This window comes from Rhinolophus sinicus, linkage group LG06, assembly GCF_036562045.2.
Source record: "Rhinolophus sinicus isolate RSC01 linkage group LG06, ASM3656204v1, whole genome shotgun sequence".
Lineage (NCBI taxonomy): Eukaryota > Metazoa > Chordata > Mammalia > Chiroptera > Rhinolophidae > Rhinolophus > Rhinolophus sinicus.
In genome coordinates this window covers 111729861-111756581 of record NC_133756.1, presented here as the reverse complement: position 1 = coordinate 111756581, position 26721 = coordinate 111729861, and the positions used below count along the sequence as shown (strand labels likewise).

The window sequence follows — 26721 nt, the reverse complement described above, 5'->3', positions numbered from 1 at the left end:
TCTGAAATCCGACAAATTTGATAAAAATAGCAATGAATGATTGTATTCTTTATGAAACAAGACAAATTATGCTTTGGGAGAAAATAATTTGCTCTGAAGTATAAAGTGTTCTAATATTTATATCTTATAATAAAACGATGACATGTTTATAAACGTTCTATCAAGCAATTTCACAAGGGGGCCCAACAATGACAACTGGAAACGCAATAAATATGCACGGACACACTGAGTATGAAATATACATCTTAATTTTATAATCGTGTGTGCTTTATTTTTTACACAAATGGAATGGAAGTGTCGAATATTTACACTTAACAGGAGTGTAAGCTGTGCAGTGTCTCTGTAAACTCCAGCCCAGGCAAGGAGTATTTCCCCCTCCCTCCCGTCCTGCACTACAGCTCAATGGAGGAACATCCTATCAGAGAGAAGCACAAAACCGTCATATTGAAAGGCTCTAACGGGTACAGCCTGGTGCACTTAGAAGTTAAGACACAGGAAACACAAATTCAAAAAGGAGAGAAGAAAAATTTGCCACCCTAAGGGCAGTCCACCTTGCCGTTTTGTTGTCTGTCCTCATGAGTTGCTAGGGAAATTCTGAATTTTGCCTTTTAGATGATCTTTGCCCAAATCATCCACCTATCTTAGCTTGTCCTCAGCTGCTACAAGAAACTGCACAGCTGCACAAGATATGATTTCCAAAGCACAGTTTTCAGTGAGGAAGGATATTTACAGACTGGAGGGTGTATAAGGGGGTTTCCATTCACATCCATTCACAAATGTAGTATGTGTACACATGATATACATACCACATATACCATACATACACATAAGTAAAATGTATATATCCATAGAATTCTCCAGGGAGCCCTCGGGCAAATCAGTTGTCACAGGAAGTATACCATATACTTTAAGGGAAATGTCCCCCTTTGCCCCCCTAGGAGTGACAAATTACTGTGAATTTAGGAGCTAGCCTGAGTCCTTGACTTAAATATTTTTGTAGGAATTTATTAGGCAGGACCAAGACAGGAAAAGAGATGTTATTTCACCAGCGAGTCCATTCAATCTCACCAGAGCAATCACCAGCTAAAAAGCAGAGGGGCTTCACATAAAAATGGGGGGTGGGGTGGGAGGAAAGCTTATGAATGGGAAAAAAACGTCTCTCTCCAAGTCAAGGCGATGGCATGGCTTCAATGAGAAGGAAGAGGTTTGCTGTCAGAATAGTTGTGGGGGCCAGAGTCTGCCCTTATTGAAAGGGAATGTCCTCAGAGCCACAGGATGGTGCTGGGAGTGGGCTCGCTTTGGACCAGCCTTCAGGCAGGCAGTCACCCAGGTGCCGGCAGGGCCCAGAGCACATGCAGCGTCACTGCCAAGGCAGCGGTGCAGGGTGGCTCAGTGAGCGGTGCTCCAGTTCAGGACCTCACGCTCAGCTTTGCTTTCTGGGCTGCGTAGGTGAAATGGTGACCCAAAGTGTTTGTGTCATGAGTCCAGTCTATGGACTTGCTGTCTGAATCAGCCATGAGCCCTTATAGGACATAAAAATTAAGAGGCAGGGTATGGGAGATGATCAGAGATGTGAGGGAAAGAAAAAGAACAGGTAAGGAAAGAGGAATAAGAAGGGGAAAGCGAGAGTGAGAATAAAGGAGAGATAGACAAAGAGATGGGGAATGAAAGGGAGGCAATACAGAAGGGTTACAGGAGGAAATGAACAACTCAAGGGGGTGTTCATTCAGAGAAGACAGAAAGGAAGGATAAAAGGAGAGGTACCCCAAAGACTGATGGAATGAGATAAAAAGAGGAAGGGGAAAGCAGATGAAAGGACTGAGAAAGAACCAGAGGCGAGAGCCAGAGGAGTGGAGAGCTTTTCCCTGGCTTGGAGTCCCGAAGGGCTGGCAGTAGGATCTAAGACAGCTCACAGGCACCTGAGTGCGGCTTTGTAAAGGTGGGCTCACTAAACAGATAGAGCCCACCCAAAAACTTGGTGCTGAGAGAAAAGCCTGCAAAGAAGTGGCCAACAAATCCTGCGGGAGGAGAGCAAAAAACAAATGTCCCTGCAATTAGCTGACAAATGGGATTTTGATTTTGGTAAAGCTGAGACCCCCGTGGTGCTACACATTGTACCAGAGCATGAAAAATAGCACCAGTGACACGATCTGGCACTTTTCCGAAAGGGCCCAGCATATGAAGGTGACATTGTGCCCCCAGCAAGCCTTCAGATTGGAGAGAGCTCCGGACAAAGTTTGCAGTGTTAGCACCAGTCTGGCCCCAGGCTCCAAATGCATTTGCACCAGATGTAATCTAGGTAACTTTCGTGCTATTTCCATACCAGTCATCAGATGTGCTGCAAAATACACCGGTTCTTTGGAGCCATAGAGACCTCAACATTGGGAAGCGCAGGACAACATAACAAATGGAGGTGTAAATTCTATAGGAAAAGACCCTCTCACCAATTTGCTTGGTGATTCTTCAAGCAAATATATATGTATACATATATATATATATATTTATATAAATCTACATAAAAAAATCAGTGCAAATGCCAATTCGAATCTGAAAGCATCTACACTAGGAAAATAAATAATTATATTACTACAAAACCAAGGGTTGGTGGTTCAATTTGATTGTACTCAGCCACAGCGATACTTAATAGTAAATGGAAAGCACATCACACGACCCGCGGAAACATCTACTCATTAATGACAGTCCTTTAAATAAAGGGTTGCATGCTCAGTTGAGAAACCAAAGAAGTTATCATGGTGGCCTAAAAATAGAGCTGGGATCAGGAATGGCATTCTGGTGGCAGAAGACTTCCAGGAGCAATATTGATGAAAGTAGACCTCGACCTGAAACTGGCGAATGGCAGACGTGGACACATCTTTCTCATTCTGGGCAATCTAAGGAACTGTCCAGAAATTTAACTTTCGTCAGAGGGAAAATACATTGCCAGCCCTTCCGTTGTCAAAGGCAGCCTCAAGACTATAGGTAGATGCATAATTTTTGTGTTTGTTCCTGTGACTGCAACCAGGCAGACAGTGGTATTTAGTGTAAGATGAACAATGCTTGTTTTTGGAAAGAGACCCTCATTCCGAGCTCTGATGTTCTTACTGTGAAAAGCCCCATCACTGCTGACGGCTCTATCTCTTGCTCTACCATCCCAGCCTCTATGCTGGTTTGCTGCACAGTGTGGCAGAATCCCTGCCAGGTCTGGATGTACCCCAGAAATAAGGCGATGGGGCTTAGTCTGGGCATGCATAGAACCCAGAGTTGTGTGGTTATAGAGATCACTGAAAAGTCTCTCTCTAAACACCTTGGGCACAAGCAATGCTGATGTCACCATTGGCTCTAAAGTAGGCTATAGCTCCGGGAGGTTTCTGTTTTTTAAGTCATCATTATTATAATTGCTAAAAAATAAACTTGGTCCAGGTGTAGCCTCCAAGAAAGGCAGTTCAGTTGGTTGAGTTCAAAGTCATTAATTGTCTTTCCTTATGGTTTTCTTTGCCCTGTACACAGAAACAAAAGTCTGTACCCCTCATCCCCCCAACCAGATACTTCTTTATCTCTTCCTCAAAGAAGTAGTGCATCTTGGGACAGATATTTCCATGGCTCTATACCATCTCTGGCTGTTATAAAACCTCAGTTACTTGTGAAACAGACCAAAAAAAAAAAAAAAAAAAAAAAAAAAGAAAGAAAAGGCCTAATTACTCATGGTTGACCAAAATACTAAATGAATGATGTTTAAGAATTCTTTATAAGTAACTAGAAACAAAGTTATTCAACTATTTGCACGGCAGGCCCAGGATGTTTAATGAGAGAAAAGCAAAAACTTCCCTTTAGTTCATTTGCATGAGTTGGTCTCTGAGAGCCATCAGCTTAAAAACGCATTAACCAAATGTCTTCCAAAAATATCCATGAGGGCAACTCATTAAGGGATGTGCTCCGTGAGAGTCTATCACTAATAGGGAAGGGAGATCATGGGAGGTAAGTGAGGGAGAAGTCTGTGTCAGACTTTGGAAGGAACTCAGATGCTCTTAATGGATCATTGGCAACAGAAGGGAGAGTGCAACTTTCAGTTCTTGACTTTGATCGTCTGCGGATAGTGCATACATTTAGTCTTTCCATTAATTCGTCTTTACAAAATATTTCACAAAACGTTTTTAACCTATAGAAATTTGTTTCTATACATTTAATATATTTTTATTGTATAAATTATTCTTATCTTTAGTGCCTTCTTTCAGTTTATAAATGGCAAAATAGACAATACACAATCATAAAGCTAACCCCAAGGGGAATCCCCTCCTCTCCGTAAGCTCAGTCTTCCACACTTGCAAATTTATGAAATGCTTGTCTTTGCAGGTGCCAGTCAAAGAAACTACATGCTTATTCTTCCCTGATATTATGCCGTCTCCAAAGGGACTCCTTTCTTTTTTCCTTCTTTCTTTCTTTTGCTTGTTAAGAAATCAAAGGATGTGCATAGTTATAAAATTCGAAGTGGACCAATTACAGATGTGGGTAATGGGAAGGTTGGTGAAGTTCAAGTGCTGGCAACTTTTCTTTAAAGCAAAAAACACAGAGAGCTCAGCAGCTAAATCAGCTCTGGACATCTGCTGGGGTGAGGAGGCTGCCCATCTCTTGAGCACAAAGCCCATCGGGGGTTCATCCCTATACCTGGCCCCTTGAGCAAACCAAAGCCTTTCTGCATACTGCAGTATCTTTTCCGTCCCACCCTTTGGCCCCTCCGTTTCCTTCATGGCTTCACATAGTTTGTGTTGTACATTCATAAGAATTCACATTGACTGCAAAAACATAAATGCAACAAAAACATAAAAGCCTCCAAGTAGTATGTTATATATATTTTGTTCTTCTAAATGCTCTTCTGTCGTTGTCAGAGGTGCAGTAGCTAATTTATAACTTTTCTTTTGAGGGAATCCAGATGAAAGGCCCAGATTGCTCTTCAATAACAAGCTTGCATTGGTTATATATATCTTCTAAGGTATCTCCTTGGACAATAGCTAGAATAAAAGCAAACACACCCAAAGGTAGGAATCATTCCTGCATGGTGAAGAACAACCCTCAGTCACATAGCAGAAGCCCAAATCAGTAACAGACAAACTCATCAGGAAGCTTAACATTACTTTTCATTAGTAAGAAAGTACAGAAAATTCACTTAAGCAAGGTCACACCCATGCTTTTAAAAAAAAAAATGCTTTCAAGGCATGTCTGGATTGGTAATAAATACACCATAGTCTTTCCACTTTCTACATGTTTGTCTGTAGTTCTGGACAACAAATCATTTATTTATTTACATTTTACGGGTATCTACTCTGGGCCAGGCACTGAGCTAGGCATCGATCAATTTTCAGATTGAGAGCTCCCCATTTACCAAAGAAAGCTGGCCTTATACTCTCTGTACTGTCCTTACTTTATCAGGGAAAGAAATTCAGATATTTTAGACACAGAGGAAATTATAAAGGTTTTGGAAGAAACGTCAGTTAATCTCCTCAACGCCCGAAACCTTTAATAAGAAACACCATTGAGCCTCCAAGTAATCTAGTAAAATGAAATTTTACCCTTCAGGGATGCTCATATTGAGAATACTTTATGGCAACTACTTATAAGAAACATAAATAGGAGGAAACCAACAAACTGCCAAACTGTGTATACCTAAGACACCAAGTCACTTAAAGTAGATTTAAGTATGTCTTGTTATCTCCTTTGAACAAAAGCTATCTTGTAACTAGATCTCTAAAACATATGACACTAGGGCTTAGAAATAAATTGTTACTGAAACATGGCTTAGATTTTCAAAAACTCCTCAGAGTATGTTGATTACTGCATTATATTCCTGAATATAAGCCACTGTCAACTGTATGTGGTTTTGATTTGATGGTTCTACCTGGATTTTCTTTAAGGATGAAACATAACTCCTATCTTTGTTATTGATGGAAATTTTACTTCAGATTAGCCAATTCAACGTATTTGCAAACTGCTAAGCCACTGGCACTTTTCCTCAGAATAAGGTAAAAAAATAAAACATCTAACTTCACATCAGGTAATACAGGAGGAAAGTTCTTGTTTTCAAACCATCAGTTGTAAGGCAAATTCACAAAGCTTGATCCATCTTTGGATGTGATCAGTGTTTCATGAAAATATATACGAAGAGGGAACCCAGACTACCCAGGACAAGAAAATCTTCCTTTATTCCCCAAACTTTATGTTTCCAAGGAAAGATTTAAAAATAAAAACAAACAAACAAGTTTTGCATTGAGACTTGACAGGGAATTCATTGAAACACAGGGAAGTGGTCCAAGCCTCTTGTTCAAGGGCTGCTAACGGGAAGTCAGACTTCCAGGTCCCTGAAGCAGAGAACGGAGGACCTGAGATGGCTTCTCAAGAGTCACTGTTTCAGATACTGTACACTTTGAGTCCTGAAAGTTTCTTTTTCAAGTTTTTTGATGATGTCAGGGAGATAGCTTAATGAGGTATCAATGCCTAAAATCTCCTTAACAGCAGGAGACAGCTCAGTGGCATCTGCCCATCCTGCTTTTGAATAGGGCCCCTGGGGATCAGGAAGCTGGCTGCGGTGGAATTCAGGGTAGGGAAAACCCAGAGTCTGGATCCAGTGGGTGAACCAGAGGGAAATTATGGATTCTCAGCAGGAAGGTGTTAGGGCCCAGATATACCAGGCCCACTACTATGCCAAGTGTCAGACAATTTATCTCCTTTCTCACAGTCCCATGGTAAATGAACTTACCTGTAAAATACTCTCCAAATTCTTGCTCTAGCTTAATTGCACGATCGTAGGTTTTCTTGGCCTGTTCCTCTGTTAGACGCTTGTTCATCTCCCTGGGAAAATGAGGGTTTGGTATTAGAACACACAAGGGATATACCAAATCCTGAAAAATTAAAATTATGGCAAAAAGGAAGCCTGCAGGAAACACAGTGTAATCTGAGCAGCAGCTTCTTAGTCTTCATTCTGGACTCCTCTTTGCTGGAATCATTTCAGCAACAAGGACTCCCTCCCTCTCTCAGAGGGCAGTCTCTTGGACCACATTGATTGAAACAGAATCTACCTCCTTATGATTTCCAGCACTGGTCCCTGTCCTGTCCTCTGCAGTCCCATAGATTAGGGCTAAATAAACTTCCTTCCTCCATGACAGACACCAAGGTCTATAAATCGTGCATCCCTTGAGGTTTCCACTCCTTCAGAATAAACTGTCCTACTTCCTTCATCTATTCTCTCCTTGGATGTGATTTCCAAATCCTAACTTTCCTGGCCAACCTTCCTTGGAATTTGTTCTGGTCTATCGCAACCTCTCTTAAATGTGGCACGTAGAACTGAATGAAATCTTCCAGGGGTGGTGAGAGGGAGGAGAAGAGATGGAGAGAAAGGAAGGTACATCACAGAATTTTGGACCTCATTATATCTGAGAGAACACAACTTGACTGTTCTTAGGTCCTGACCTTGCAGAAGGCTTTGATTTCTCGACTCCCCTATCCTCCCTCAGGGCTGCTGTTCATCTTCAACGTGCAGCAGAAAACGTGGACTGGAGAAACACAGAAAGTGCTTCCGAAGAATTATAGAAAAGGAGACAGGCCCCTTAGGTGTACGTATATTTCAGGCCCAACAGGCATCTGTCCGCCTCGCTGCTCAACTTCTGCTAATGCCACCACATGTCGGTAGCAACCAGAGCCTTAACTTCCTCTGTTTTTATAATCCAATGGAATCTCAAGGAGCTGCTAAAGGCTTGAATTAAAATGTACACAGAGAGAATGTAACAATCAAAAGCACTGGGACCAAAATATTTTCCGATAGGCTGTAAGGAAGTAATATCAATCAGTGAGCCACGTTAGAGGACTTGATAAGAATCTCTGATGCTCACTTTGGTTTATTTTTGTTCTGATAGGAGAATGGGTTATAAAGGAATTATGCCTGGGAAGGATTCTCTGTCCTTTTCTTTCTGTTAGCCTGTGCTGCTTAATCGTTGTAAGTTTATTTAAACCCAACCTATGCTCAAGGACAAATTGAGGTCGAGGGAAATGGAAAATAACCTAATCTATTGAGTCCTAGCCAGTGGCAGCTTTATCCTCCCATGTCCTCTGGTGTTACATTTTTTTTTTTTTTTTGCCTACCAAGCTGCACTTATTAAATAAAAATGATTTGTCTTCTCATTTTTTCTTAAAGACATTTTATTAATCAAAGACTGATAATCATTGTCTTTGATCATCATAAGAATACCAGTGTGACCGCACTGGAGTGACAAAAGTCCAGCTGAGAGAAAAGACAATTCAGTGGGCCCATCGGGAAGCATCACAGGTACATGTAGAATTCTGTATTTAAGATACAGCTCTGGCAGTTTCCCCAGAGATTATTTCCCAAAGGCATTGCTGTCTTTGCATGTCATTTAGGATGCCAGAGGTCTGGGTTTAGAAGATGTGGTCTCAGTCAATTCCTTTTTTTCTGAGCAAGTAAGTGAGGCCTGAGATAGTCAAGTGACGTGCCTAAGGTTGTATGTTTAATAAAGAGTACATCAGATGTAAGAACTCAAAGTTTTTTTAAACCAATTTTTAGTCAAACAGATTTTCCATTATACCAAGACTTGTTTTCAAGAGACTTATTTGGAAAAAAACAAAAAAACTGAAGCCAGATATTAATGTGATTCTGCATACGATGCTGATGGGTGCAATATAAAGAAATGGACATTTCCTGAACTCTTACTACTGAAATAAACTCATCTCATCCTGAGAGATGGTAGCTGTAATTCTCCTCCCAAATAGCACTAGCTCTGGAAGGTGTGAATGGTTGTCACTCTCAGGAGATGCTGGGCTAAACAAAGGGATACTTTTCACAGATAGTGTTTTGCTCCAGATTTCAAGAAATCATGGAGGTTCGGATCTTCTTTGACTTCCCTGGCCCATGCTGGGCTGTCTTCTTTCAATTCCCTTTGCACTTATTGTAACAAAGACTACATTTAGGTTTTTAATCCTCTAGTATATGAATTTGTTTTGTCTTTTTGCCTAATCTGTGAGTTTTTTGAGGGCAGAGACCATGGCTTGTTCATCAGCATGTGGAATGGAGCCTGACTCCACACTTATTTGTTGAATGAGTAAGTGAATGAATGAATGAATGGAGAGCTAGACAAAAACATATAATTATGTTATAGTTGAATAGAGGAGTGAACACAGGCCATCATGGGAGCAAGAAGGTAAGAGCAGATTGGGGTGGCAAGGTGAAGAGACGGGAAAACTTCTCATTGCTATGGGGTGGTGCAGGGAACAGAAATCACAAGGCAACACAATATAAAAAGAACATCTCTTTCATACATGCCCTTGATCTTATGTTTCTCTGAAGAGTCAGCTACGTGTGTGCTAACGAGTCTGTGGTTTGATGGGGACGATGCCCTGGAGAAATAACACGTGTGATGATGTATCCATGCCTAAATGTGACAGCTGCCATGCTCTTGTTCCAGCTGACCTAGCATTCACTCCTTCCTGGGGAATGGACAATTGATTCCAGCTTTGCTCCTGAAGTGAAACCCTTGGAAAAGAGTGAACTGCAAAGTAAACACCCAGCATTTACAAATAAGAGCATATTGGTTCGAACGTCACCATGACTGCATGGGAGACCTGGGATTATGGCTGCAGCACATTCTGTCAGATTCACTGTCCTCAAGGAGGAATCCAGCCTTCCCTCTGCTTAATCTTCCTTGGTGATAAGTGGCTGTGACAATGCCCTAAGGCAAAACTAAATAAGTCACCTCATCATTGTGGAAGGAAGTAGACCTTCTCCTACTGAGCACCAGATGGATTTGTCTCCCAATCTCACACTCATCCTAATGTGCAACTGCTGTTTCTCCCTCAGGCCTCTTCCCTGTGAAGCCATTCACCCCACCGCATGTTTGTGATGTGGAAACCTCTTCGTCTATTTATGAAACAGGCCTTTAAGATGCTGTTCTCAGGATGTGAGGGCCATTTTTGAAATTCTTATTAACGTTAGCATTCATAATAATATTTATGAGGCTCTTCACAGATTATAAATTACCTTTTCATAATGAAATTTGGTGTTGCTTAATTCACTTTGTGCAATATCCTACACAAGGAGAAATTTAATACATTCTATCAGGGAATAACACTATCAAGAACCATTATTTTATCATGAACATATTTTTCCATGTGCCAACTATGGGCAATGCTCTTTATATTATAATTTAATACCCAAATTCGTGGTGCCTAATTCTCAGTGACCCCCTGATTTTATTTTTTCATCCTGATAAGAAACTTTGTCTATCTTTTATTGATGAGAATATAGTCTGCTTTTAAGATAAAGCTCTGGCAGCTTGCCCAGAGATCAACTACGTATTTAACTTAATTCTCTCAGGCTGCAATTGCAGCTGCTGCAGCTTGCTTCATTTCTTCATCCTCAGAGAAGAGGCAAACAGCCGTTTTCCTAAGCAAGTAACTGCTTTCACCTCTGGGATGAAGTAATTTCATTTTCTTTGGTCTTTCCATCAGCAATGTCTTCCAGCACTTTGTGGTTCACTTCTGTACCTTGTCAAATACTCTAAGGTCTTGAGGCCCAAATGAAGGCATATTTGAACAAAGCTCTTGCAACAGACACGCTAGCATTAACTCTTGTGATCTCTTGGAAAAGGTACTATTTATGTTTTTTCTAATCATAAGATAGCTTTATTCCATTTAGAATAAAATAACTTGAAATCTTTTATAGTAATAACAGCTACTCTTTAGTGAGTGCTTACTGTATGCCAAAGACTGTAGGAAGAAGCTTTTTTATATTTGTGATCCTGTTTAACTTTTACACTAGCTCTATGAAGGCCATATTATGAATGTGTCTAGTTTCGAGGTGAGGAACTAAATCTTGTAGAGGTCAAGCCACTTGCCCAAAGGGACATAACTCATCAGTGGCAAAGCAAAGACCCAAACCTAGCCTGACTAATTTTCAAGGTCTTGCTCTTAGCCTCTTTGCTCTGCTGCCTACATGTTTACTGCGGCCTCACTTTTGTGTGAGAGTTGTCCATAGAGCAATGCCAACACTCTCTATCAAATTGCTGTAGAACATATGGAACGTTATAGGTAGATCATGAATATCTGCTCAATTTGTTTACTGATTTTTGAAGGAAGTTAATTTACAAGTCCTCTGAAAAATAAAAAAATCCTAGTCGTGCATTTTTTCCTTATTCATAAATGTGTGCAGGCATGGAGCTATTGGTTAAGGTTATAGATGTTTTGTTGCCAAGCCACGAAGAAAACTCCCTATTAAGGATAGTGGTCTATCTACACGAGGTTTTAATTAAGGAATTTAAGAATTCTATGACAGAAAAAAGTGAAATGCCAATGAAAAGAGTCTAAAATATTGTATATTCCCTCTTTATAAACCCACACATTTAGAAAGATTTACCCATGGAACTGCTCTGAGAAGTAAGAGACAATTCAAAGATAATGCTACTGATCATTTGGAAAACCAAACCGAACAACGAAACTAAATCGAACTACCTTTAAAACAAACGAAACAGAACAAAATCACGCACAGACATAAAACACCTTGTGAAGTGAAAATAAAAGAAACATTAGCGAAGACATTTTAAGGAATCACTGACGTAATGTCTCTAGCGGCTCAAAAAACTTGAATATAGCTTTAAAAATGGGGAATGCTTAAAAATTCAGCAGTGGCATTTCCCATTAGTAGGGATGTGTAAGAAAGCTGTTAATAATGTGCTGGGTCACGAGGTACAGGAGGCCAGCTGAGGCCTGCAGGGGTCTCCACTTACATCAGAGGCTCCAGAGACTTCGGTTTAATGAAGATAGCGATGGGGTAGAGCTGGGCAACTTGTAGTCGCTTGATGGCATTTCCTGATACGTCAAGTATACAGTGTTTGCCCTGGTAAAAGAGGAAAAACATGTAGTTAATCCAGAAAAAATGGTCATAATCCAATGCTTTCTAGAAATAATGTCAGTGTGCTTTAGGAGAAGATAAGGGGTAATGGATTTCTCAGGTCTGACAAAGGATACTGGCGAAGCATAAAGGAAAGCTGACGTACAGGTCATCACCAAAGGCTTGACATCACTCATAGTCAGTACCCCCTTACTAAGAGTCTGCCACTGGAATAGACATTTCACACGTGTTGTCCCAGTTAACTTTGTTTCCTTAAATAAATACCTGATGCTTTGCACAATTAAATATATGGAGACATGCATAATACGAGTCTATTCTCAGGAAACTCGTAAACCATCTGTGAAGACAACTGGCAAGAAGGCATTCTCAAATCTATGAGGGCCATTATCAACCGCACTTTATACAAGAGAAGACTAAGGCTTAGAAATATTAACTAACTTGCCCAAAGTCTCAGTACTAGGATTGAAACCCAAGTCTTGAGCGCTGACAGGACTGTTGGCTGGAATAAACAGACGTCTTGTCTCACCCTGCCTGATGTTAAATTTGGAGGAATGGTAATCGTGTGAATCTAGAGCACTTCCACAAACATTGGTGAATGCTTATATGCATCCTGCCCTCGATATGCTCAGTCTAGTGGAGGGAAGACACAAAAAGAGGTCCCTAAGTATTATATCTTCAATGTTGAGAGAGAGGCTTGCACGGGGTATGTAAATTTGTTCGTTAAAAAGTAAAAACCCTATTACATTATAGCACACTTCATTTAACTTGGCTTTCACTGCAATGTATGCTCAGTACAAAGAGTTGCTTTGCTAAATATTTCTGGAAAAGTAGATACATTTGCCACACATCATATTCTACCTCCTGGAGAGAAACAGCCTCATTACGCTGATGCTAGAAGAACTTTCACACAAGAAGAAAAAAAACATATTATGCAGATAGGAACAGTCTTAAATCAATAATGGGGATAAAAACTCATCTACAATATCCAAGTGAAAATAAACAGAGTCCATCAATACTTGAGCTCTTATAGGAGACGCACACTAAGATGGCTTAAGCCTTTATCATTTAAGTAACAAATTCTAAGTTTGGTATCTATGAATCGCAGCAGATACATAAAATCTCTAAACGTTGTGTGATTATTCACCAGCCAGAACATTTAAGTTAACAAAGCTCATATCTACAAGCTCAAAGAGGAGAATAGATGCAATTATCCAACAAATTGATTATAAACAATATGACATAGCTAACTTTTGAGAGAGAAGAAAATAGATGCAACTTCTTAGTGTATTCTCAGAAAGACATTACAATTTCTTATTTAATTTTTTTTACCAGTATATCAAAAGGGGGGAAAAAGGTTGTATCAAATTAAATCAACCCAACAAATACTAATTATATAACAAGTGTGATTGGCCCTTAATTCTCTTTTTTTCTCCTGTGAAACTAATCATCTGTGCACAGATTAGGATGTCTCTCTAGGCAGATCTTAAAGCCACACTCAAGTGCCTTCCTCTCCTCTTCTCTCTTGAACATTCTCCCCTTTTCCATTCCTTTGAAATTATCAGCGGGAAGGGAATCACAGCATCTCCACCTCCTTTAAGTTGGAATTTCCACCAGCAGCAGGCGAGGCAGTCTTCCCCACCTATGTACCTCCATCAGGAGAAGCTCAAGTTTCCAGGGAGATGAGCAGTTAACTCCTGCTAACAAAAAGAATTGAGGATCCTGATCGAAACAACCAAGAGTAACGAAGCTTCTTTACGAGATTCAATATTATTTACTGGGGCCAAAGATAAGTGAGTCAAGGACAAAGTGGATCTTTATAAACTTTAAGCTGCTCATTGCCGTTAGGTTTATGCTCCTCTCCTACTCCCTCAAGTCAATCGGCATATTTTATTGAGAGTAGAACAAAGATTAACGACCATGCTCCAAAGTGGTTCTCTACTCAGAGGTCTTAAAAGGAATCTTTAATCAAAATTTACAACTGCAATCAGGAGAGAGTAATGACCAAAAAAATGCATCTTGTCACCTGGGACCCTTCTTCAGGGGAGGTGTAAGGCGATTGGTGAACATACCCTTTCTGCTACAAATCTCACAGACTGCACACTGGTCCCATACAAGTTGTCGTTGTACTGGCCGGCTTCTATAAACTTGTGCTCTTGGATATCTTTCTCCATTTGTTCTCTGGAAATGACAAAGTGATAGTCTCTGCCATCCACCTCGTAGTCACGCTTTGGCCTTGTAGTATCTTTATAAAACAAAAAATAGTAAAATTAAGGTCATGCATTTATAAACTTCCTTTATTCTTGTTTCCCCCACCACCACACCCTCAACATAGATGTATAAAAATACGTTATATGAAGGACCATGACATAGTAACAGATGCCCGTCTTAGCCTCCCACTGTAAACACCTATAAAACTAGACAAAATACATGGAACAGCTCTTTTCAGACACTCGACAACAGGCAATACAGGGTTATCACTCTTGACAAGAGAAACACAAGAGGGCAATTACATTCACTCCACTTCCATTTCTAACTGGAGAGTCTAGAGACCATACCGTAGCCCCAGAAAGGCCACCGGTGAGAAGAGTAACCTAGATTTATGTTAGACACATCTTTACAAAGTCTAAAACCAAGTCATTACTGGAAGAAGCTGATCTGTCAGTAAATTATTAGATGCCAGAACCAAAACTTAATATTTTATAAAGGAAGTTAAGAAAATGCAAACTCTCAATAATGTAGCCTCACAATGTTCAGCACATAATAAAAGATAATGGCATATGCAAAGAAGTAAGACAATATATCATGTAACCAAAAAACAAAATGGACATACAGTTTAAATATATTCAGGGATTTTAAAAGATGTCAAACAAGATCACCATAGTTAAGGCGGGATTAAACTTTAATCATGGCTAGAGATAGCTAAACTTCTTAGTAAGAGGAAAAGGGCAAACAATCTATCAATATAAATAAAAAATGTTAATATATTTCCAATCTTTGACTCAGGTATTCTATTCCTAGTAATCTGCTTAAAACATGATCAAAACTTATATAAAATTTTATCCTTAAAGATGTTCAATTATATTAGTTTATAAATTATAAACAATAATTATAACGCATAGTTACAATTATAATTATAATTCATAATAGTGAAAAGTAAAGAAAAACCAAAATACCCATAGAGGAAAAATGATTAATTATGACATAATAATCATTTAAAATATTTATATAAAAATTTAAATAATATTAAGCAAAAAATACTTATATTTAATATGTACTCAATCACAGGAGAAAATGTATATGCATGTATAGAAAGAAAGAGTAGATGATAATCTAAGAAAATATTAACAGTGTTGTTATATCTGGGTTCTGTGTGGGATTCTGTATATTTTTTATTTTCTTGTTTAACTTTCTTTTTAGCATTTTCCAAGTTTTGTACAATGAACATGTATTGATTATCATAAAATAGTGCTATTAATTAAAAAAAGAAAGAAAAGAGTGTGCAAGGTGAAGGGGGAAATGGAAATGATGCTTTAGGACGGCCTTTTTTGTTTTCCTTTCAAAAGTGGAGGAACTGGAAGTTGCTATGAATGGACTAAGGTTTGACTTGATCCTTTCTATCTAGTGTTTCTCAGGATATGTTTGTTCTATGGCAGGGTCTCTTCCCAGAGCCCTTGCTGGGAACGTTTCATGAGATGTAGCCATCATCCAGCCCCTTCTGTGCATGTACTGCACATATATGCAATTCCTGCTATTCTTATATATTCCAGGGGACATTTGCAGCACTGAAATGTCACAGACACTCCAAAGCATAGAGCTTAAAAAATGTAGCGTGAGAAAGAAATATTTGTTGGGATGAGATGTAAGAGCTTGATTATCGAATAAATTAAAATTTTTCTGGTGGTTTGTCTATCTACACAGAAGGCCTTTATGGATTTTTATGTGACACAATGGGAAGAGAGACGGAGGTGGGTGAGTGGGAAAAGTATGGTGGAGTGGAAGGAGGAAGAGCAGATAGAATTTATGGGGCTGTACTCAGAGGGACCAGGAGCCCTGATGATTGTCTATAATGACAGGAAAGTAGATTCAAGCTTGTAATGGCTAGAGGATAGATTAAAGTTCTATTTATCTTTTTGTCTTCATCCTCCCAACACTTAGACTATTAAAACATAGGGGAAACGCTATTTTCTTTTTGGATTGACACATGGCCCTGAGGATTTCAACCTGTGGCTTTTTGTCTGATCTTTCTTATTGGGAAAAAAGATGTTTCAGTGGCATTTCAATCATCCTATGAGAACATACCTATCACAATCTTATTCTATTTTAAATGCCACAGCAGTTACGAAGACAAGATTCATTCTGCCTTCTAGGGAACCACAGTCAGGTGGGAGAACATATTATACTCACTAGATAGAAAACAATACATGACAGGGTAGATAAAAAGTGTTAGGCAGAGAAAATTAAATGAGATGCTTGGATAACAGGTAACTGGTAGTATTTGAACCACTGGAGAGAATAGTGGAGGAAAAGAATCATGTTTCTTCATCTCAAAAGGAGCCAAGCTTATTTTCTGGAGAATAGAAAAATGATACGTACGAGGCACACAGGAGCCAAATTTGTCAGGAAATTCAGATATCAAGTCATCGTTGATCCGATCCTTCATGGGGCCCAGGATAATCACTGGCCGAGTATAGTTTACTGCAGAAGGAAAGGAAGATGCAGATAAGAAGGAAGATGTGGAAACAACTGCAAAACTGTCCTGCAAGGGTGATTTTCTTTTTTTTTTCTTTTTTAAGATTTTATTGGGAAAGGGGAACAGGACTTTATTGGGGAACAGTGTGTACTTCCAGGACTTTTTTCCAAGTCAAGTTGTTGTCCTTTCAATCTTAGTTGTGGAGGATGCAGCTCAGCTCCAGGTCCAGTTGCTGTTTTCTAGTTGCGGGGGCACAGCCCACCATCCCTTGCGGGAGTTGAACCAGAAACCTTGTGGTTGAGAGGATGCGCTCCAACAAACTTTTGAGCCATCCGGGAGGTTCAATTTTAGTTGCAGGGGGCACTGCCCATCATCCCTTGCGGGAGTTGAGGAATTGAACTGGCAACCTTGTGGTTGAGAGCCCACTGGCCCATGTGGGAATTGAACCGGCAGCCTTCGGAGTTAGCATGGAGCTCTAACCGCCTGAGCCACTGGGCCAGCCCCATGCAAGGGTGATTTTTATAGTGACATTGTCAAACAGTAAGAACTGCTGAGGGCATTACTTCATTGGATAAATTGCCCACACAGACCTGCCTAGGGAAATTGATGTTTCACACTCATTATCTTCGCTCTGCCTACTTTCTGGAATTAACTAACAGGGAAAAGCAACGGCAGTGTCTATCAATGAAAAGCCATTTTTGGAAGGGTTTTGCTTACTCTCAGGTTATGCCTACACAATGTCAAAACAGCTATTGAATTTAGTCAATTGAGTAGGAGAAAAAAGATTTCAAAGTAGTTATTTGGCCATTGTTTAGACAATGACTTTAAAAAGTAATTGTTAGTAATAACGACAACTTAATGTTTTTATAATTTCTTTTCCTCAGCTCAAAATGCTCTTTATACTTTGCTGGAGTTTTCCCAATTCCTTTGTATCATGGGGTTGGGAGAACTCTAAAGTTCATTAGGTATAACTCCTCATCTGATGCTTGAATTTTCTTTGCAATATCTTTGTCAATAGCCATTAGCCTCTGTATGAATGCCTCCAGGAAAAGAAAATGCAGACTTCTGGATCAGCTCACAGGTGGCTTGTATCTTAGGAAAGGTCTGCTAGAAAGCCCTTCCCGATACTAAGCTGTTGTCAGTCTCTCGATTTTACCCGTTGGTCCTGTAGATGGAGCTCGCTAGTGACTTGGGTGTCACTAAGAACCACTCATCTGGAGAGCTGCTCCATCTTCTTTGGAGCTGTCACTGCCCATGGTCAGCAGGAAAATTGTTAGTTTGACGACAGGGCGAAAGAGAGAGCGTCTGGTCTGCCGACAGCTGAGCACTAAGCAGAGTTTATTTTCCTTACGCCTTCCCTCTTTCCCTCCTGTAATGGTGTCACCTGTTGTGACCTAGAAACCAGGAACCATAGCATGCTGGGAAACTTACTTTCCTGCCTTGTGACAGGCTCATAAGAAAGAATGAAGTCTTCTTGCCCTCCTGAGAAGAGAAGAGAGAAAAATTACAGTGAACTAACAAGCAGTCATACACCACAGCTACAAGCCCTGTTCTGAAACACAGGAAACAGACACAGTTTAGGGTTAATTTTCCTTGCTTTTGCTTCTTGAACCATTCCAAAAATTCTTTCATCCTCACAGAACTGTTTACACTATCATAGTGTCAGGCTATCGATGGTCATACCTCTAAGTGATGACTGGAGGCCAGCTATCTACAGTACATCAGGACAGTGACTTATGAGACCGCCTTCCATCAGACACTGAGAAATGAAGCAGCGGGGCCTCTACACCCAGCATTACTACTTAACACCACCTAGTTCAAGGACAGGGTCCGTCCGATCATTTGCTACTTACTACATTATCAGCATTTCTGGTCCTTTTATTTCCTCTTCTATTTTATTTCCCAGAGAAGCACATCGTTCAAAAGCAAGTGTCTGTTTTATTTGACACAAAAACTTCATCAGCATATACTACAAGGCACTGAGGATTTTACTCTAATGTTAATTCATCAGGAAAATGCTGGGTCAATTCATGAAGATAAAAAATTGAGGCACACCCTCAATCACTGGTTATAACTGCTGCCTAATCTAGCCTGAGACTTTGGAAAAAGAATTAAGAAAGATAATGTAGTAAAGGTGTCAAGCCCTCCAACATCATTTGCTACAAGCTTCTGATTCATGGTGGGCCTCAAGTCAACAATAACCATGGGACGTAAATTGGTTTTAGGCAATTATTTTCTTCAGTCATCTTTTTCACGCAGTTGATGACCTGGGCATGAGATCAGTCTGATTCAGCTGCAAACCCAGAAGGGTCTGCTCTTTCATTTGCTTCAGGCCTAGGCCTGTTTAAGCTTTGGTGGAGAAATAGTTTAGGGCTGTTGAAAAGGACTTCCTGTCTGCTATTCTATGGAGGAGGACTGTGATATGAGTTTTCCCTGATGCCAAAGGGCAATGAATCTCACTGCTTTATCTCTTCATTATCCCTGACACACTGTCACAGTCTGTCAGGACCACATGCTGCTCCTTCAGTGGTCACAGCATCAGACCGGTGAGTTTATTTCATACAAGGAGTTATTATCACAGACAGTTCTGATACTGACAAGTGATTTGGGGAAATTAAACAATATGTGGATAAAGTACAGATGTCTTCCCTGGAGACTGGGTAGCTGAGGTGGGGTGGAGTGTCTTACATTTTGAAGCATGAGAAATGGCCCTGGCCTGCCACATCTTACCTCACCCTCAAGCAGGGCCCACTGTCAGAAAGGACTGCTAGGCCGAGCTACTTCCTAAGGGCACGGACAATGGGCCTGATGTTCCTTCTAAGTGGCATCTACTTATAGCTCCTCCAGAAGTCTTCAGGGGACAATCCCACATCTGGACAGTGGTTTGGTATATGAGGAGTCAGATTCTCAATTTTTTTTTTTCATTCAGGAAAAAATGATTCCTTTAAATAAACAAAACTCCTGAAATTTACAGAGACTGGGCAAAAAAAGAAGAAAAAAAAAAGAAAGAAAAAAGGAAAAAAGATGATTGATTGCTAAGCCCCAGGCCTCAATTATCTAAAGCCTGAGATGTAGAGGTTATAGGAATTCAAAAAAATAAGTGTCAAATGGTTGGGGGAAAAGCATAGCTTTAGGAATTGAAGCATCACAGACTAACACTGCAATGTTAGGCTGTAACTTTACAGGGAAATCTCCATGAAATGATTGATATGAGGAAAGAATGTAATGGAATAAGAAAGGTTTTAACCATTAGATGATACTTAGACTTCTCCACTAGACTGGGAAGTCCATGAATGCAAGGGTTTCCCTTTCTACTCTTTCCCCAGTGTTTAACACACAGAGGTCAGTGAATTTGCATTCTGACTTTAGGGGTAGAAAACAGGATGATCAATGAGGCCAAAGATAGGTTCTACTTTGCATTTCTGTGCAGGTTTTCATTTTGGAAAGTGTGGTTTTCTCTAAGTGAATGTAACACATCATGTTCCTGTAGGAGGAATTTCTTTCCAATGACCTTGCAGATCGTTCAGATGGGACATTCTAAAGGCAAACTTTAAATAAGACATTTAGTGTCTGTATGTATTATTTGTGATTCAGAAAACTGGTCAAGGCAACATAGCATTGATTAACTTTGTTAGACAGTTCTGTAGTTCTTTGTTTATTCATTGCTTTTTGGTTTATTTTCTAACTTACCAAAGGCACTGACTCTTGTTCAGAGCAGTAAGACTAGCGGACAGCAGTGGCAAAGTACCTCCTTATAAGGCCCATCCCAATACTAAAGAGCTTGTGACACTCAGGGAGTATGTAAGGAAGGGAAGCTATGGCAGCTGGTATTACAGAATAGCTGGGAATTCAGCACTTTAAACCGATTTTCACTTTCATGTTCAAGAATAAAAAGCTCTATGGATAATGGAAAGGAGACTGAGAAGAGAAGGCAATAAAAGTCACAGCAAGGGAGGAAAGATACTCATGTGTGTATTCCAGGCCATCAAGGGCTTTTACATCCATGGGCGTCTATTTTTCACAGCTATTTCTTTTTAGGTATGTGCTGTGGTGCTAACCCATTTTACAGATGAAGAAACTGAAGCTCAGAGACATCAATGGAGTCTGTTTTCTCAGTTAGTAAATAGTGGAGTCAAGACTTAAAACTATATCTTTTTTGACTCCTTGTGGAGTATATGACACTATCTCAAAAAGGCAAGAGATATAGAATTCTCTGTGGGGACTGGGATGTAAGGGAAGACCCTACAGATGAACAAAGGATGGGTGGCAGAGATAGGAGTTGAACTGGGTCAGAGTCACTGAGAGGCCAGAAGTTGTTCCATCCGTAAACACAAACTCTTAAAAAAAATGCTGCTGTGTCATCTCCACAAAATAGTTATTCTTAGTAGTTTTTTTATTTTTTGCTCAGGAGGTGTTGGCACTTGGAAATAACAGCTGACAAAAAGGTACAGACTATTACTTGGTCTTGTTTTTGCAATTGTGTGGCTGAGAGTGGGCGAGTGGCAGCGCTGTGTGTGGACATCTGCAGCTGTAGGAAACTTAGCAAAGGCCTTTGTACCAATCTCCATGAAACACTTTGTGTTTCAACTGGAAGCAAGTCACAATAAGAGAGACTAGGAGTAAGACCTGGATATGCACTTGCGATCGAGAAAAGCAAATTGATGTTCTTCAGGAATTTTTGAAACTAGAAAAGAGAGGCTGGTGAAGCCCAGTGGTGATACATTTAATGTTCTAAATTTAGTGTTCAGTGCCTGGATTTGATGATTAGTAAGAATAAGTTAGGTTCTTAGAGCCATAGAATGTTAAAGTTAAGAAAGGGTTTGGAGTTTATGTGTTTCATAGATGGTGACTGTGTAGCACATGATGTTACCACCCCCATTCCAGGCCCGTCACAGGCATCACAAGTTGATCGTTGCCACAAGTCTCAACTTGGCCTCAATACTTTTCAATACAACTCTTCAGGCAGTTATGACCAATCAGTCAGAGTTGGAATCTTGATTAAAACCTACTTGCCCTCCCTGTTCTAACCCAAGCTACTCATTTTACATAGGAGAACTGAGGTTCAAAGACGTTGAGTGATTTCTTTAAGATCACATAGTGAATTAGTGGTTCAGTGTCTCCATGGGGCGTTCAGAAGATTAAATCAGTTAATATACATAGAACATTAACACCAGGCTTAGAACATAGTCAATCCTATATAAATGCTGCTGCTTGTATTAATTTAATAGGTGGTATGGAATGGTTGAAATGTACTAGATAATATGTGAAGAGGCTTGGATTACAAACTATAGGTTAGAGTGAAAATGTATGGGATTCAGAATTAAAATATCTTAATTGGACTTGAAATGCTACCACATTTGTGAGGTATGTTGCCTCTTGCAGCTTCAGCTTCCTGGGAAATGGAGTATTACTATAAGATATATCTCATAGCTTTGCTGCAGAAATCAAATGAGAAAATAGATGGAATGAAAAACTGCTTTATAAAGGTTAAAGAACTAGAGGAACTATAAGGGCAATATTTGAGCCGAGTGGAGAAAGAAGAAAATAGGCATCATTTTGACTGATTACATTGGAAGCGTCTTGGGTCTCCTCATGTCAACACCTCAAAATTTCACTCAGATCCTTGCTTCAAGATCCTTATTTTGAAAATCCAATTCAGCTGATGAGCACCAGCGGGTTAGAAGGAGGGTCATTAGCTCCCCCATATCCATAAGGCCATAAAGAGCTTTACTGAGCTGTGAGGAAGGCAGGTCTTCCGCTGTGGAGATTTGAGAAGTCTCCATTATGACTACATGCTCTTGATTGCATCTCAATACAAGGGCAATTGAAAGCTAAGACACAAAACAACCACAAATAGAAGCCTGTACTGTTCTACTTTGTTGAGAGACAGAAATCTGGAATTAGCCTTTAAATAAGATAGTTTTGAGGTGTGCCATTTTGTATAATTAGACAACATGCGCTGTAATTAATTGCATTTTGGCTAGTGCTCATTATATTTGGACTTTGGCAAAAATAAAACCTTAATGCTTGAGATGGTGCAGCAAAGTTCTGAGCTATTTGTTAGAATTTGAAGTTTGTGTAAATGTGCGTGTGTGTGTGTGTATGTGTGTGCATCTCAGGAAATGTGTGAGGCTTTCAAGGAAGGTTGTCACACTGTGTAACTCCAGGATGCAGTGTGAATGGTGCCCTCTAGAATTGTGGAACATAGTGGCCTGGGTTTTTGTTTCTAAATACTGACCATTTTTAAAAAGCCATTTGTCCCCAGAATGGACATGAAATGGTGCTAAGACTAAAACATAATACCTGAAGATCAGTGAATAAAGTGTCTTTTTAGTATTTGTCTATACTGCTATTCATAAAACAAAAAGGTCAGTCATAACTACAGCAAAGACAGGAATTCAATAGAAAATGCATCCTATTTTGATTTCAAAAGGGCATTTTCTGGAAACCATGTCTGTCTCAAGCCTCTGCCTTTTTCCCTGCCCCTGCCCTGCCTGGAAAGTTTCTACCTCAACTTGTCTAGCTGGCAAGAACCTCATGTTTCCAAAGCTCAGCTCAAGGGGAATTTTCTCTTTGAAATCACCTCTGAAGCTCCCGCTATTTTTGGGCTAGACTCTTACCCTAGAAACTGCCATATTTTGTGCATTTTTAATTTATGATCTCTCCACTATATGTGTGCTGAGTTCTAGAGTTGGTTGAGATTCATATTGGGTCTCAGGGTGCCTATGAAAAGAACATGACAAATAGTAGATGTTGAATGGTAAATGAATATTCACCTAGAATTCCTCATATTTCCATATTGGGGAAAGAAATATCATTTACTCCTCTAAGCTATGACAAAAACTCTTCTTATTTTTGGTCATTTGTAAAGAAAGCAATCTGAGTGGCTGACCTTCTATAACCTCAGATGAAAACCAAGCCATTATAGATTATTGGACTCCACATTTGCTCTAGTAATATCATAGAGTCCAGTGCCAACTCTTCTCATAGATAACTCAAGCTGCTTGTAACTTGTTTCCTTTATTCACTCAATTAACATTTATGTGCACCTACTATTTGAGAGTGAAAAGATTATTTGATGTCATCTTGGAGCATCACTACCAAAATGTGTTGAGCTGCTGAAAGCTTTGGCCCAATTTTTATAACTTAATGATTCTTGGAAAAATATTCCCACCTCTGAAGAAGAAAGAGGGACCTCTAAAATACTCTAAAAAAAGATTTCCAAAGGAAAAGGCAGTTCTTGTATATACTTTCCATAAAACAAATTGAATAAATAAGGTATGATGTTTCCCCTTTCTATACATGTGTCTACAGGAGGGACAAACAACCCTTAAAAATTGAAAACTGAACATCAAAGAAAGTAGGGTCATTGGTCTCCATGAAACTCAGCAAACAAGTTATATTGAGGGTACCGCAGGTGTCATGGGGACAATCTTTGGTCACTTCTTCTTGGTTTGGTTTCTTATTGTAAAATCAAATGAAAAGAAGGGTGGGAGGATGTTTCTCCAAGCTTGGACAGTTGTAAAAATTATAAGAATAGAAAAAATGTAAAAAATATTAAGGACCACATTGAGAATGAGAACACTTGATTCCTTCATTAATAAGACTTGTCTTTCTTTTAAAGAAGATTAGGTGGTTCTAAAATTGATGGATCAAGGGTGTCTCATCACAAGTTTTTTTCATTTCATTCTGTGGTATGTTTCATCTTCTTCCTCTGGCCTTGACTTCCCTCTGCCATCTTTCCTCTTTTGTGCTGTTTTCTATTTGCCACCAACTGATTCTCCAAAGCCATTCGCAAAATCCAACTTAAATTTGTCACACTCCAAGCAAACTACTTGGCACCCCACTTCAAAACAGGCATGGTTTTGTAGAGTACCATGCTATAATGGAAAAACCAAAATCAAAACAAACAAAAACTATTCTAGTTTTCAATTAATTCAATATTCAAGGAAAGAAAAAACCAAACAAAAACCTAACCAATTTCTGTCTTGGTAGCTATGGGTCCTATATATTGGGCCGGCAGTTTTTTAAATATCTTTGGCAACTGATTTTTGAGTAATCCATTTCACTAAGGACTACAAATAAATACTATAGAAATTGTAAAAATCACAGTAATAATATGTACCTATGTTTGTCACCAAAAACCAATAAGTAGGTGGTAAGAAACCATAAGAATGGATCAAAAGGATGTGTTTGGTGTTTGGTGAATATTTTTGTACACTAAGCAAATGGCTTGAGGTGACCAAACAAAGACCAGAAATAATTTTTAAGTAGTTACCTACCTTTTCAGCTAAGCTTTCTGATCCAAGATTTGTTCACTTAAAAAAACACACGTGAGTTCCTTCAACATTAAAGGATGAAACTTTTTCATCACTTCCCAACCATCAAAAATATAAAGTTAGATATAGCATAGTAACTACATTAAAATAGTAATCAAGGAGAGAAGAGATATAAAAGGTTCATGCTCTATTTAAAAGGAACACCGTCATTTATGAATATTTCTCTGGTAAAGGGGAGCCAGGAACGGAAAGGAAAAGGCAAAATGAGAAGAAAAAAAACCCCATGACTTTTCAACCCTCCTGCAAGGAGTTTAAATTATTTTGGAAGGGGCAGAATGTCAAAATCTACCGGGTTGAACTTCCCCCTACCTTCTCTGGGAGAATTGCATCATAGACCACAGTCAACTGAGATAGGAACTGCTTGCATAAATCACGTAAGAGTTCACCGATGGCCCTAGTGTCTTTTGTATCTTTCCACATCAAAGGATGATTTCATTTCAAGCCATTTGCTTTGGATGAAGATGATAAAAGGGCAGCAATCGAAACACAACAGCAAAAATCTGAAATGACCACCACGGGCAATGAGGCAATTGCAAAGGAAAGAAGCACAAACCAAAGCAATAACTTACGGTAGCTACTTTCGCTATCGCTGGCATTAGAAGAAACATGTTCTGCAAAAACAGCACAGCAAATTAAAGAGATACCAAGCACTGGGGAGCAGCCAGAACTTAATACACTCATGCAAGGCGGCTAGAAATGTGAGCAAAAGGCTAGTAAAAGTTTGCAGAGGAGACCGCTTTAAGAAAACGCAGGTAAGATAAAAAAGATGAAAACTTTATCTCCATCTTACAGGAGGAAACTATTACTTGATTGCTGTGTCTCCTTTTTAGGAAAGTATCTTTAATTACAAAAAATGTATAATGTCATCTAAGCACGTTCCTTTGACCCATTCCTCTAGGTCTGATTTTCTAGATTGGTGTTACTAAGGTCAACATCTCAGCTGGATGTTTCTTGGCTATAAATTCAGGAGCTTCTAAATGGGCAGTTTTCTTGCAGGCTTTTTGTTTCTCTAGTTTGGCCTTTAGGTGTTTTGCAGGAACATTACATTTCAAATTGCCAGTTGATCCCTGGAATCCCTTGAACTTTATTTCTATTTAAAGAATTCCTAAACTAGTTCTCAGGGTAAAAAGGGATTGTTGGAGAGCTTTCCTGCTTCAGTGAGTGAGTAGAAAACCTTGGAGAAGAAATGAGTCACTGAAAAATGGTGTGTGAATCAGCTCAGTATTTCCCTGTTTTTACTTTAAGACTCTTGCTTGGATAGCTATTAGGTTCTGGAAGAATGGAACAGGCAGGAGATAAATGCTCTGATACCAAGCAAGTCCTGGCATGAAGTACGTTTCTAATTCATGTTGAATGACTTGCTTGTACAGTTTTATTTCAAATTGTCATAAAAACACCTTTTAACTCACATAACAGAGATGTATATGTCAGATTTATAGCTTTTACTTATAAAATCATATCTTTTCATCTGTACTATGTATTAAGGTACAGAAGATAAATTCATCAGCTTATCAGCTTCTTTGTATAGCAGGTTAATTAAGTGAGGAATATGTAACTATTTGATTTCTGAAGCTCATTAGCAACAACTTCAGCTTTTTCAAAAGTGGCAATTGTACGTTTTTAGAAAAAGAATATATAACATTATTCTCTAACAGGATAAAGGTGCTTTAAAATGTATTTGCTATAGATTTTTGCCAATTGGATGGATTTGTTTTCTTTTCTTTCAGCTCTACTGAGGAATAGTTGACAAAATTATAATGCATGTAAAGTGTACAAAGTGGTGATTT

General features: G+C 39.4%; 1 protein-coding gene across 22 annotated transcripts in view; it reads right to left on the bottom strand.

Moving 5' to 3' along the window:
• Positions 1–232: 232 nt before the first annotated feature.
• Positions 233–26721, bottom strand: part of DLG2 (discs large MAGUK scaffold protein 2) — a 1902684-nt gene continuing 1876195 nt past the window's right edge. For 14 of the 22 annotated variants that reach the window (XM_074335660.1, XM_074335663.1, XM_074335662.1 and 11 more), the window contains 6 exons: positions 18027–18077; positions 16499–16600; positions 13975–14147; positions 11781–11890; positions 6749–6840; positions 233–5006 (listed from right to left, as the gene is read on the bottom strand). In XM_074335660.1, coding sequence (XP_074191761.1) covers positions 4900–5006; positions 6749–6840; positions 11781–11890; positions 13975–14147; positions 16499–16600; positions 18027–18077 — 635 coding nt within the window. In that variant the 3' untranslated portion in view covers positions 233–4899. Of the gene's footprint in view, positions 5007–6748; positions 6841–11780; positions 11891–13974; positions 14148–16498; positions 16601–18026; positions 18078–25503; positions 25546–26721 lie in introns of all 22 variants that reach the window. The other 8 variants (XM_074335659.1, XM_074335661.1, XM_074335671.1 and 5 more) reach the window with 1 other exon arrangement.